This window comes from Bos indicus, chromosome 3 (genome assembly GCF_029378745.1).
Source record: "Bos indicus isolate NIAB-ARS_2022 breed Sahiwal x Tharparkar chromosome 3, NIAB-ARS_B.indTharparkar_mat_pri_1.0, whole genome shotgun sequence".
NCBI classification, from domain to species: domain Eukaryota; kingdom Metazoa; phylum Chordata; class Mammalia; order Artiodactyla; family Bovidae; genus Bos; species Bos indicus.
The window spans coordinates 59,446,144-59,460,030 of record NC_091762.1 but is presented as its reverse complement, the minus strand read 5'-3'; the positions used below and the strand labels follow the sequence as shown (position 1 = coordinate 59,460,030).

The following is a 13,887-nucleotide window of genomic DNA, read 5'->3' as shown; positions in this document are numbered from 1 at the left end:
CTTGTGCGCTAGCCAGCTCTAAAGATGGACTGCCTGAGTCCAAGTCCCAGCACTGGTGGTTACTGTTGTGTGACCTTGCACAAGTTCCTTGACCTCTCTGTATTCTCAGCTTTATTATCCCTGTAGTACTGATAATGATTCTGAGGTTTCAAGCATCTTGTTTTAAATCACTTGGCAATTTAGTGTAAGAACTGGGAGCTTCCATGGAGATTTCAACTCCCCTACAAAAAAACAGATTAGTTTCCACTAAGCACTGGTATTGTGTGAGTTGGAGGAATGTTGTTTAACAGGGTGTTGTTTGAAAATAGAAGTCACATTTCTCTTTAAGGAGGTTAAACATTTTTTCTGCCATTCAGTTCTGTTCAGTAAGCATTATTTAGAAAGTAGGCAGAAGAAAGGGGAGTGGGAGAGGGCTTTGGATCAGAAGATTTGTGTTTGAAACCAGGCTCTGTTATCTGATCTGTGCTCAGTTTTCTCTTCAGTAAAATGGAAATCCTGATATGTAAGCTATAAGTTTCTTGGGATGAGTAGCAACAGTATGTGTTGCTAGGCATTGAACATACTAGGCATTGACCCTAATATAGCCTTTCAAAAATATGCTATTCTTTCTGTGCTTGCTACTCATCAGGAACTTTGCTATATACATGAATTGCTCTCAGTTGCTTAGTCGTGTCTGATTCTTTGTGACCCCGTGGACTGTACCCGCCAGGTTCCTCTGTCCATGGAATTTTCCCAGGCAAGAGTACTGAAGTGGGTTGCAATTTCCTAATCCAGTGTATCTTCCCAACCCAGGGACTGAGCCTGCATTTTCTGCATCTCCTGCAGGGGCAGGCAGATTCTTTACCACTGAACCATGTGGGAAGCTCCTTATCCATGAAATACAGAAATGCAAAAAATTTACTCCTTCTCTTTGGGGCTCACCCTCCAGAAATTTGTAATGGTTCTTTACCAAGTAAGGATATTACCCAGTCACGTGTGTTGCAATTCTTTTTCCACAGGGCACTGAAATCTTTTGTTTACATGTTTAATTCTCTGCAAATTTTCCTTTTTGTGTAGTAAATCTACTTGATTTTTCTTGTATGGTTGATTTGCAGCTTTAAACTCAGAAAGCCCTCTCTACTTCTTGAATCAGATCAATATTCATATCTGTTTCTTTCTGGTTCTCTTACAGTCTTCATTTTTCACATTTAAATCTTTAATCCATCTGGAATTTATTTGGCTACATGGTTGCAAGGTGCTGAATAGTTATCTTTTTAAGATACCTTCCTAATGATGCTGGTTGATGAGACTAGTTTATTTGACTTATTCTCATTTCTATCTCAATAACTTACCCTCTGAGCTGCCTGCTGTGCACTTGAACTGTCCCACTTTGAAAAGGCCCATAGGATAGAAATGTGTATCTATGGGGTTTTCCCATTTAGTTGATTTACTTTTAGAATAATAAATGTCAGCTCTTTTGTCTCAATCAGATAAATGTAGAAACTGTGACACAGTATTTTGCATAAGGGCTAAAAGTTGGTGCCTCCCTAAACCCAGAGAAAAGTGTAAAAGAGGGTGAGCCAGGCCATCACCCATTAGCCACAACCATGCCCCTCCCCCCCAAATTTCCCTCATCTGCCTGTCATCTCTTCCCACATGCTCAGCTTTTCCTGATGGACTTGGAGCCATTTATGCAAGAGAGCTGAAAGTCTAGTAGAAGAATCATTACTGATCCACCCATCCCTGCCTCAGTCCATTACTGTGGTTCCTTAAATACTGTTTCAGAAACTTGATTTTCTTCAGAAAAGATGTAGCAAACAGTCTCCATGTTAGTCTGGCTGGAAACACCAATGCATTTTTCCCAGTATCAGCCTCGGGCTGGGTAGCCTCACTGTGCAGGAGCAGTTGCAGACATGGTGGTTTGCCCCACAGTGTCTTGCTGGTCGTCCAGCACCTTTAAGGCCATGATTTGGCCCTCTGAGCACGCCAAGAGATGAACCCCCAAAGGCCGAGCCAGGCTACCCACTGTGCCCCTCAGGGTGGTCAGTGTAGAGCTTCGAGAATTCTCTCTCGCCTCCAACACCCAGGTTGGCTCCCCTGACCTCCAGCTCTGAGAGGTGAGGAAACCCTTGATAGGGTTCTGACCCCGCCAACATCCTCATCCACTCCACAAATTAAGGAAGTGTTGAGTCTTCCACCTCTGGTCCTCAGGAAGTGGGTTCACTAGACTGTGAAGGAGGCACGACTGGGGCTGGTCTCAGCACAAATTGCTGACCTTTCTCTGCAGGGTCTGGAAGGCAATGGTGCACTCGGGCACTGGTACACGCTATGTTTTCTTCATTTGTGAGATGGAAGCCATGCCACCCTCCCTGCTCTGCCCACAACTCCCCCACCACTTACTCCCCCTAGTCTCGGGCACCCTGGGCCCAAGAACATTCTTCTAACATGACTACATTCACTACAGACCTCCAAATCAAGGCAGTGGGGGTGAGCACCATAGTTTCTCCTCAGAGTCCCTCCATCAGCCCCCGTCCCCTGCACCGCCTGGCACCCCAACTCCACAAACTGCCCCAGACTAAGGAGCCATCGACCCAAGGACCTCCCAGCTCTTTCTTGTGACACCCTCCTTTCCCAGGTGCCACACTCAGTTCTGACCTTTGTGACCGCACACCCAAATCTTCATGGTTGTCCTGAGTAGGGGGCAGGGAGACAGAAACTTCGGAAAGTCTGTGTGCAACCTGTAAGCTTCAGACTATGGATGTCAGGCTGGCTTTGTTAGAAGTCACACACCCACAAGTCTCACAACCTTGACAGCCATAAACTGTGGCTGGTCAAGGTCAGGGCGCTTCAGAGTATATGTGTGTGTGGTGTGTGTGGAGGAGGTGGGTAAGGGTGATGCGGAGACAGTCTTATTAATAGATAATCTTTTAAATATGTGGGAAGGAGAAATAGCATATGATAGATATATGCATTCAACCCATTCTTCCCAGTAAGTATATTTCTCAATAATAGAAGTTATGAAAAGAGGCCATCCCTCTAAACGCAGAGTCTAAAAGCATAAACTCCCAGGGAAATGACACAGCATTTAGCAGAGAAATCTTTTAAGAAAGCAAAAAATATACATATGCAGGCAGACAAAACAGGTATATGAGAGAGGTACATTCCTTAGAGACAGTTTCAAGCAGGCTTCTTATTGTGCTTGTTTTGAGTTTAATTACGGGATAATGGCATCACTTTTTAAAAATTTAATTTGGATGATTGTAGCAGCTTTTTAACTGATTTCCTTGCTCATCTCACACCACCCCAATCCATCCTTCCCAGTTCTACCAGTTCTATGTTTTCCGATCATGTAGCTCCCAGGTCTAAAGTTCCCTTTGTTGTTGCTTGAGTCTCATCTTCTAAAATTTTCCCCAACAATGACCTATATTTTGACCACCCGAAAACATAGTTTCCCCAACTGGCTGGGTTCTCTTTCAGCTGTCTAAGCCATTGCTATGCCATTCCTTTTATCCAGAAAGCCCTACCCCTACCCTACATCATGGCCATCTGGTCAAATAAAATATATTATTCAAGTCTCAGTTCTAGCATTGTCTGCTACTGCTGCTGCTAAGTCGCTTCAGTCGTGTCCGACTCTGTGCGACCCCATAGACAGCAGCCCATGAGGCTCCCCCGTCCCCGGAATTCTCCAGGCAAGAACACTGGAGTGGGTTGCCATTTCCTTCTCCAATGCAGGAAAGTGAAAAGTGAGTCTTTCCGCTGAGTCTTGTCCGAGTCTTAGCGACCCCATGGACTGCGGCCCACCAGGCTCCTCCGTCCATGGGAAAAGGCCTCCAGTTACGCTCCAGGAAGTCAGGAGCTACTGCCATTCCACTGTCATTCAGTACTGTGGGTGACCTTGTCTTATCTTGGTACATGACTGTTCCTCCTGCTGGACACCACACTTCACGAAGGCAGGGATCATGTCATTTATTCTTGCATCCGTAGTTCCCAGCACAATGTTCGAAATCAACAAGCATGTACTGAATTCTAGTCATTAATAGCATCACCATTTTTCATTGACATTTGTTACTTATCCACGTTTCTTCAAATTAATGGTGCTTATCAACTTGCCCTGCTTAACCTGTCATTAGGAAGTGTCCAAGTTTCTTATCTAAGTCTACCTTTCAAACCCCACCAAGCTGGAAATTAAGCATTGATATCAGTTCCCTGACTTTTCTCCAAAGGTAGCCAAGAGCTGTGACCCAATATGCTGTCCTGTTTCATGGATAACACATGCAGGAAAACCCAACACACCGTCCTGTTTCATAAATAACATGTGCAGGATGACACAAATGCATAAAGATAAGTCTGAAAGGCACTGTTAATACTCTCTCCTTCTGTAGACCTGGCTTGGCAGGCTCCAAAGTGAGGATGTAAATTCACTTTGTCAAAGCAAACATTTCTCTTGGGGGACATCGGCTCAACCTCCAGGAGACAGTAATGACCACAGCCCACAGGCAGCAGGTGATGAGTCAGTTACTGCTGCGAGGCAATTAGTGCTGCTAGAAGAAAAAATTGCTTTCATTTAAAATTCTCTCTAAACCCTATGTATCATGGCTCATGGGATAATTTATGTATCATTAGAAACTAAGAAACATATCATGGTAACAAATTGTCTCTTCCATCCACCACAGCTGATAGCTCCCAGGGGTCTTTGGAAAATCAGAGTTTTGCTGTCCTTGTTACGTCAGCTGGTATGGAAATGTTTTGTGTGTGCCCATTATTTTCTCATTCACTTCCTGGTTCTCTGGCAGAGAGATGGCAAGAAAAACACTGGCCATCAATTTCATCCATTGTTTTGCAGCCTCATTTGCTGTAAAGAAGCCCCTGGTAGAACAGCCATGAGTTGTATTATTTTCCCTAACAACTTGAATGTCTATTTTGAGATTTGGTTCATCCTGAAGTTTTCCCAGTGCTATTATGTTATTTTCTCCAATACATAGCACGCGGAACAATTCTACAGCTTCCCATTCAAAGACCGTCTTTCATTCTAAATGTAAATGGCTGCAAAGAGCTTGGAGAAAGTGCTTGATTGTCCAGTGGGAGGAGCAGGTCCCAGAGGACTTTGTTGAGCCAGGTTGGAAGCCATATAGCAACTGGGCAAACATGCTTGAGTTTAGAAGAACCACCTTAAGTCGATTCTCTGTCAAGGGAAAAACATGAAGTGGAAATTTGGAAAATGAGACTCTTCATTGCTGGGGAGAAGGGGGTGTGCAGAGAAAAGGGGCAAGGTGAGAAGTCCAGTTCCAAAATGCCAGTGTGACATGGAAACAATATTAGCCAATATCACCAACCACAGAAGTTTAATCTGTGAAACAAGATATGAGATGAGGAGCCACCCCATAGCCACTTATTTGCAAAATTAGAGGCTGAAAAAAATGATGCATCCGAAATTCCATTAAAAACTAATTCCCATTCAGCTTTATTCTTTCCTTTCATTAAATTTCAATTGTTTTGAAGAAAAACTACAGTGCTAGCCTTTTCCTAAAAGGCTATGCTTTAATCATTGTTAGTCACTAAGTTACCCAGTCCAATCAGCAGAATTTGCTGCATCACTTGTGAGGCCCCATGTTCAAAAAATATTGAAGTGGGACTTCCCTCGTGGTTCAGTGGTTAAGACATTGCCTCCCAATGCAGGGGGTGCAGGTTCAATCCCTGATTGGGGAGCTAAGATCCCACATGGCTCGTGGCCAAAAAACCAAAACATAAATCAGAAGCAATATTGTAACAAATTCAATAAAGACTTTAATGATGGTGCACATAAAAAAAAATCTTTAAAAAAAATAGAGAATTTCAAGACTATCAGGGAAGAACATTAAACCAAGCATGAAGTCCTCTCAAAAGGACAAATCACACAACCAAGAAGCTGCGTTTTGTCAGTGTTACGGGCTCAGAACCTCTCAAATAGAAAAAAAAAAAAAAAAAATGGGAGAGGAGGCAGAAGTGTTCAGCGCTCCTCTAGTACCAGTTCTCATTGTCATCGTTCACTGTCCTTCCTATGATGCCTAAGATCCAGAAGCCGTGCTCAGGATTTTGTCTTTGAGGTCCTCAATCACCCTGTCACACAAGAGCTACTTTCTGCATGTTCCACAAGTATGTGAAATTCTAGATATTTGTTAGAGAAAGATTCCACACCACTGGAATACTGTGGTTGAGATATTTAAACTTCAAGTCAGGGGTAGAAAAATAAAACTTGCTCAAATTACATGAAAATAAATGTGGAACTAGAGAGTAGCAAAATGCAATCTAGTTATCCAGTGTTGCTGGAAAAAGCGGCCACCACACATTGAGTGATTCAGATAGCTGGAATCGGACCTCTAAGCATCACAGCTCCTTATATTGGCTAGAACAATCCATGGCCAAGACCATAGTAGGCACTTGGGGAACATACTTTCCCAATGACTCCAGGGACCCTGAACCTCAGAGACAGTGTTGGGCTGTTTTTACAGGGAGGCCTCAGGAACCGCAGGGTGTCTGGCTAGTAATCAAGAGATTGGGTCACTGTGCTTCTCATCAACCTGAGATGCTGAGCTGAAGCCTCCTTGGGAGAGGGTGAGGGGTGGGTCAGGCACCCCTCCCACGATTGTTACAATGTGAGCCTTCAGCAGGGGCTGAAAGAAGGAAAACCTTCCTAAAAGGTTTTTAGGAAAACCTTTTCCTGAAGACCCTTTCTGGCTTTTTCACATTTGTTACATCAGATCAGCAATAGCTGATTTGTACTGCACACCTTCTGACAAATTTGGTTAAGGCAGTGGGCTCTTAGCTGAGGATGGGTATGGGCGGGGGTGAGGGGGGGTAGGGGGGGTGGTCTCAGGGTGAAGGACTGAGGATTTGTGACACTTGTGTACCTTGGGGACCTTTATCCACCCATCCTACTGACAGCTTTGCCCCGAGGGCAGGGCCTTTAGGCTGTTGAGGTCCACAGGCTCCTCCACAACTGCTTGAGCTTTAGACACTGAATTGATCTTTGCCCCCAGGACAAAGATGGATGTGGGTATCTACTCACCTAGAGGCCTAACAAAGTTCACCAAAACTGGTGAGCTCTCTTCAAAGTAAAGATCTTCCTGGCTTGCCCAGGTGATAGATTTGTACATGTGTAGACCATGCAAGAAAAGCTTTTGAAAGATCTAATATTCACTGAGTACTTATAAGTCATGCCCAGTTCTACTCACTTTACATTTGACTCATTTAATCCCTGCAATCCCCACTTTACAGGTGAAGAAACCAAGGCTGGTGTGACCTGTCCAAGGAGACTCAGATAGTAGGAGGACAGGCACCCTGGCAAACTAAATGGCTTAACATCTTCACTCCCCCATGATCCCATGGAACCTACTTACTAATACAAACGGGGCAGAAAATAAAAACTAAGAATGGCTCAGGTTTCAGTGTTCAACGTCAGGCTTCGCATGAATTACCTGACTTAAATGCCAATCCCACGGTTTGTTGAGGTTTCATCACTTAGAAGCTGGAAGTAACTTGCCCAAGCACCGAAGTACAGGGTAAACTGGGATTTTAGCTGTCTAGATGTGGTATGGACACATGATGAAAGTGTGGGTGCATGGAGAGAGAAGTGGGGGGACCAGAAAAGTCCTGGGAGGGGCTTGATGGGGAGGAGCAGGAGACAATGAGGGAGAGTCCTGTAATGAACGTCCTACTTAATTAAAATCTTACTCTTCACCAGTAACTTTAAAATAGTTGACCCCTAAGATAGTTCAGGTATGAACTAAATCTATGCATGAAGTGATCTTAATCACAAGTCATTATCATAAATATTTATTAATTCCTACAAATTAGCCCCTCTATCTCCTTCACTTTGCCTTTAAGAAAGTGAGCAATCCCTTTTGAAGACCAGATAGTAAGTTGATAGAGATGTGATCTGAATTTTTCACTAGGTAGATGTTAAAAAACAGTACATTTAAAAAAATTAGTAGTAGTTCAATGAAGTGAAAATCACCCATGACCTTTCCTTACCAGCCCAAGTCAGTAGGCCTAAGAATGTTACATCAGGCTTTGAGGAAATCACTGCAAGCCATGGAGGTATGTTCTATAAGAACTGTGATCCCATAATGAAACCAAGAGGCAGAAAGAATGAGTCTCCTAACTTTCAGTGAACTCTCCAAGTGGAAGCGTAGGAAAGGAAAGAAAATGGTTTGTCCCAGATATGTCTATTAGCAGAGTTATAAGAAAATATTGTTCAATAAAATCCAAATAGATAATAGAGTTGTCAAGGTGACAATTGTTTAAAAGCTTTAAAAAGAGAGAAAACAATGTTTCTACAGACACAGGGTAACCTTGAAAAAAGATTCTTCCTGAAAGTGTTTTGTTCAGCTGGAGGGAAAAGAAATAAAAGGAAACATGAAAGCCAATGAAAGAAAAACATAAGCATGAAAGACCATCATTAATCTTCAATTCAAATTGTATAAAAGGCATTAATAGCAATTCTATTCAGAGATAAATGATGTACTGGGGGTATATTTGGGGTGATAAGTGAGCTAATGGCACAATGATTCTGCATGGGGATGACCCTAGAAATACGGGTTGCCACTGCCACTGCCAAGTCGCTTCAGTTGTGTCTGACTCTGTGCAACCCCAGAGACGGCAGTCCACCAGGCTCCCCCGTCCCTGGGATTCTCCAGGCAAGAACACTGGAGTGGGTTGCCATTGCCTTCTCCAATGCATGAAAGTGAAAAGTAAAAGTGAAGTCGCTCAGTCGTGTCCGACTCCTAGCGACTCCATGGACTGCAGCCCACCAGGCTCCTCCGTCCATGGGATTTGCCAGGCAAGAGTACTGGAGTGGGTTGCCATTGCCTTCTCCGAGAAATACGGGTTAAATAGTCTTTAATTTAAAACTTGAATGTAACAACATTTTTTTTTGTAAGTAAAGAAGTTTATAACTAAAATGATAAGTTTAGCAAAGTATTTTGTGTATAGACCTGAGTTGTGTCTGACTCTTTGTGACCCCATGGACTGTAGCCTGCCAGGCTCCTATGTCCATGGAATTCTCCAGGCAAGGATACTGGAGTGGGTAGCTGTTCCCTTCTCCAGGGGATCTTCCCAACCCAGGGATTGAACCCAGGTCTCTCACATTGCAGATTCTTTACTGTCTGAGCCACCAGGGAAGGCCAACAGTTCCATATGTTTTGATAAAAATAAATTTAATTTATTTTGGGGAAAAATACCACCTTCCTTGCTTGACAAGGGTAACTTCCCACCACAGTGGAGTTCAGGTGTTAAAATGAGTGACCACTGCTGTAGTATAATGTCCACATGTCCTGGGTGTACAATCAACAAGGAGCATAAGTGACAAGGTGTCCAAATGACTGTTTCCAATTCTTCCCACTGACTTTACCAACAGTTTCTTCAGATCACTCTGAGAAGACCATAGGAAAACATAGGCCAAGAAATGTCCACTGCAAGAGGCTTTTTTGTTGACTTAAGTGTAATCTTTACATGGCTTAATAGTTCTCCAGCATTGAGTTTCTAGGTTGGTATTGCAACCAATTTCTGTCTTGTGCAGACCATGGATCAAGAAATGTCTTCTAACCCAAGAATCACTTTTAAGACAAACCCATATTTGATGATAAACTCACATCTTCAAATACATGGCTTTAAATACCATTGTTTTACACACTCTGAAGTATGACATCATAATTTAAAACACCAAGACAGAATTTCACTGCTCTATGACACTAATGCCCAGGAGGTGACTGTGGTCTATTCTTCATCATTCAAGTTTATAAAAAGGAACTATGGAACTTCAGTTCTATTCAGCCAGCTGACAGTCAGTCCTCTTTCCCCATCCACAATTGGTATTTTTGGAAGTGCTGGTCCAAGCCATTTGGGGCCCCTCTACATTGTCATTCAATATGGAGACCTGAAACTTGATCATCATCAGCATGAGGATTTTAGTTAATAAGTATCAAATGGTCATCACTTCTATTCCTGTAACAGAAAGGGGGAGAAGTAGAGAAAAGAGAGCAATAACTTAAAACTCTTTGAGATGGAACAGGAATACATGCTCTATCATGTAGGCATACATAAGTTACTGACATGCTGAGTGCAACATATAAGTGGAAGAAAACTTAAGGACAATTTACATTATTTGGGGTTTGACTAGATGCTTCTGGCAATTTTGAGGAGCTGTCCACCCTCCATCTCCATGGCTAGAACTGCATATTTTCCTCCTTCACTATGGTAGAGAAGGGGAAAGATTAACTGCATCTTCTCAAACCAGCACAGCCCTCCAGAGAACCAGACCAGAAGTATACCTCCCCATAGAACCAGAAGAGAGAAGCTACTTGTTCCACCCTGATGATACCACAGAGGGACCCAGAGGCTTAGGAAAGGTCATGGGACACATTCAGTAATTGGCAGGATCCAAAATGAAAACCCCAGTGTTCTGACCATCAGGCTAGAGGCTCTGTCAATTATTCAAGAGAGAATGAGTCTGTGGTGGTTTTGCTGCTTTGGTTAAAGAAGAGCAACCTGGCTGTGCTCTGCAGGAGGCAGAGCTGTGATACTTGGGTTGCGTGTCATGGGCACTGGAGAGGGGCTCAGATACCAACACTTGTGATGCCTTTATGGTTCTTCTCCAACATGTACTCTCCAGTCATAAAATGAGTCCTAGACTCATAGAATTAAGTCATCTTCCTAAATTTTATTTCAATCTTAAGATTCCAGCTGTTAAACACATCCAGGTATATTTAGTTTTCAATGATTTCAAAACCATCACTTGTTCCAAGGCCTCAGTACAACCCATTTCCCTCATTAGACCCTATGACCTTCACTGTTTCTGTGCAGGGTCCAGCCAGATCCCCCTCGATTCCAGGCTTTGATCCTATTATTCAGCTAAAACCGATCAAGCTGACTTCACCCATGGCCATCTTTGGTAACAGCCACTTCTGTTTCTATTTTTGCTCTCCTCTTTTTCCAAAACTCTCAACATCCTGTTCTTCACTTGGTTTCCTTTGGCTGACCCTCCTGTTCTGCTAATTCTCTCATTGCTCACTATGAGCAGACTCTTCTTCGCACCAGACACACCTTCTCCACAAGCCTTAGTTCACCTTGGGGAAAACTGCCTGCTGATGTTGCTCTGTTCTCACCAGCCAGACTCAATCTTATCAATCAGTCCTGCAGTTCACTCTTTAAATCTTTCACTTGTTTCATATGGCTGCATGAGGAATCATCTAACAACCCTCTGGGGCTTTTTTGGGTACAAACCAAGGTCCAAAAATCAAGCACCAAAAACCTATCCATTACTGTCCAGTGTTCACAACTATTTTACATTCTGAGATGATTTTTTTTTAATTTACGGTTAACTACAGATTAGAAAAGCAACTTTCTAATTAGAAAAGGTACCTTATGTAAAGTACCCCTTAGGAGGCAGCTGCCTATTAAGAAAATTAATTTCCCTTTATCCCTGCTTCCACGGCAACACTTTAATGCTCTGAGAGGATAAAATGTGATTGTAAAAACTTAACTCTTCTCAGAAGATCTCATTTCATATTTACTAGACATTATTTACAAGTGCTCCATCATACCATTTCAAATCCCAAGATGCAGTACGAATTGATTAACGAAAAATACATCCTGTGATTTTAAGTAGCAATTATGTTCTTCCTCTTCCTTCAGGACTCTGGTTTAGCGATGCTTCTCAAAAGACGCGAGTCGGGGATACTTCTAGCTAACAACCCCCATCCCTGACTTGCGATGAAAACAAACATGGGCACAGTTAAGATTTTCCTCATGTGTCCTCCATTCTGGTCCCCAACCCACTGTGTGGAGGTTTTGCCACTGAGGTCCGGACTATGTAAGTGCCCCGATGAATGGTGAGCAAAGAGCCATTGATCAATTGATTTGTGTTTGCAGCCAAGGACACACAGAGCCCCTCTCAAGCAGATTTTCTGCTCTGCTCAAGGAAGGTTACTTGAAACCTTCAAGTAACTGCATCTTGGGATTTGAAATGGTATGATGGAGCACTTCTAAATAATGTCTAGTAAATCGTGAAAAGGGGAAAACATCTTTGGCATTCCTGGAGCTACACCTATAAATGAAGGATTCTGATCTCTTCCTGTGGGCAGCCCACCCTCTTGCCTTCAGGGACATAATTCATGCCTTCTCATAACAGGCTTTAACATTCCCAAGAGACTCCAACCATGTCCTGTACCTTTGTACCTTGTTTTATAAGAAACAATAGATTTCTAAAGCCAAGTGCAGTGGGAGGAAAGAAAGGAGGGCTGCATTGTTTCCTCCAATCAGCTGATTTCTGAGTGCAGCGTTTGCCCTGGGAGGACTCTTTGTTAAGGCAACAGAGCATCTCATCCTGGGAGCATGGAGACCTGACTCGACACAATACTGACCTCCTCAGACAGCAGATGCTGGACAGGAAGGCTGGTGACTCTTCCTGACACTTCTCTTTGCTACTACACTCCTTCAGGAATTCCTGAAGATCCGTGGCAGGAAACCCATTCTGTTGGTATTTCTTTAAAAAGTACACAATGTGGTTACCTTATTTATATAGCATGAGAAATTGCTCCCTTTGTCAACGAACCAAACCCACCTCTGCTAAAATAAAACTCTCCCACGTTGCAAGCTTGGATCTAAGAACTGATATTAACAATAATAATCAATCTCTGGGTCCCTTGAAAGCCAAGCCAGGGCTACCATGGGAACAGAGAGCCATTCGGAGGAAAACTCCAGAAAGCAAGCCTTAGTGGGGGAAGGGTTGTTGTTGTTATGGTTTAGTTGCTAAGCCGTGCCTGACTCTTGTGACCCCATGGACTGTAGTCCACCAGGCTCCTCTGTCCATGGGGTTTCCCAGGCAAGAATACTGGAGTGGGTTGCCATTTCTTTCTCCAGGAGACCTTTCCGACCCAGGGATCTAAACCCCATCTCCTGCACTGGCAGGCGGATTCTTTACCACTGAGCCACCAAGGAAGCCTAGAGGCATGTTAATCAAAGGAGTGAAGGAAATAGCAGTCTAAAGCTTTCGTGTTCACTGCAAGCCCAAGAGAAACCTCCCCTTTCCCACACTGCCCATGTGGAGTTGGGCTGGGAAGTTTTATAGAAGCTGGTTGCTTAGGGAGGTAGAAGGCAGTAGGTTCCTCCAAGCAGACACAGAGACTCTGAGAGACCCCTCCCCTCGAGTTCAGTGAGATCATCCACCAGGTCTCCAAGGCTTGGCACCCTCATAGGGACACTGCCACATCCAAGGACAGCACCCACACTGCGCAGGCCTGGCTCCTCTCCCCATGACCAGCCCCCCTGCAGCCAACCACCCATTCCTACAGGAACATGTGTCCCCTTCTGCGCAAAATGCTCAGGAGTATTTCCAACGGACTGGCTTCTTCTGGGAAGCTTCTGAGAAGCTTCAAGAAGAGTACAACACCACAGGACATGGACATGGAATCCCTGGTTGCTCAGATGCTGGCCCCAAACAGGGTGCTGGCTCCAAGCACGACCACCTGCTGTGGAGACATCACCGCCCGAGTTTACAGGACTTCCTTCATGCTACAGATCAGTTAAATGGACCCAGTCTGAAAGGACACAGGGTCCACTGGGTAGCTTAGGAAGGTAGGAAGCTAAACAGCCACAAAAGCCTTAGATTTGTAACTTAAAGGAAACCTGCATCACACGAGTGGCTTCCAGTGTTTGAGGGGTGCCCACATCTGGACAGTTGTCAGGAAGATGGTCACCCCTTATCACCGAAACTTAGCACTCAAAGCCGAAGTTCCAGGACAGGCACGTACGCCTGTAAGCACTAAGATCCACAGCCCAACTACCTGATTTACCAAATTCAGCCCATCCTTACGGGCTTCCCCTGTGGCTCAGTGGTAAAGAATCTGCCTGCAATGCAGGAGACAGGGGTTC

General features: G+C 44.0%; 1 protein-coding gene across 7 annotated transcripts in view; it reads right to left on the bottom strand.

The window, feature by feature from the left end:
* The window catches only part of MCOLN2 (mucolipin TRP cation channel 2), an 89,404-nt gene that overhangs the window by 15,448 nt on the left and 60,069 nt on the right, over positions 1 to 13,887 (bottom strand). For 6 of the 7 annotated variants that reach the window (XM_070786203.1, XM_070786200.1, XM_070786198.1 and 3 more), the window contains exon 13: positions 12,378 to 12,499. In XM_070786203.1, the coding sequence (XP_070642304.1) occupies positions 12,378 to 12,499 (122 nt within the window). Of the gene's footprint in view, positions 1 to 9,156; positions 9,961 to 12,377; positions 12,500 to 13,887 lie in introns of those variants that run through there. The other variant, XM_019957185.2, reaches the window with a different exon arrangement.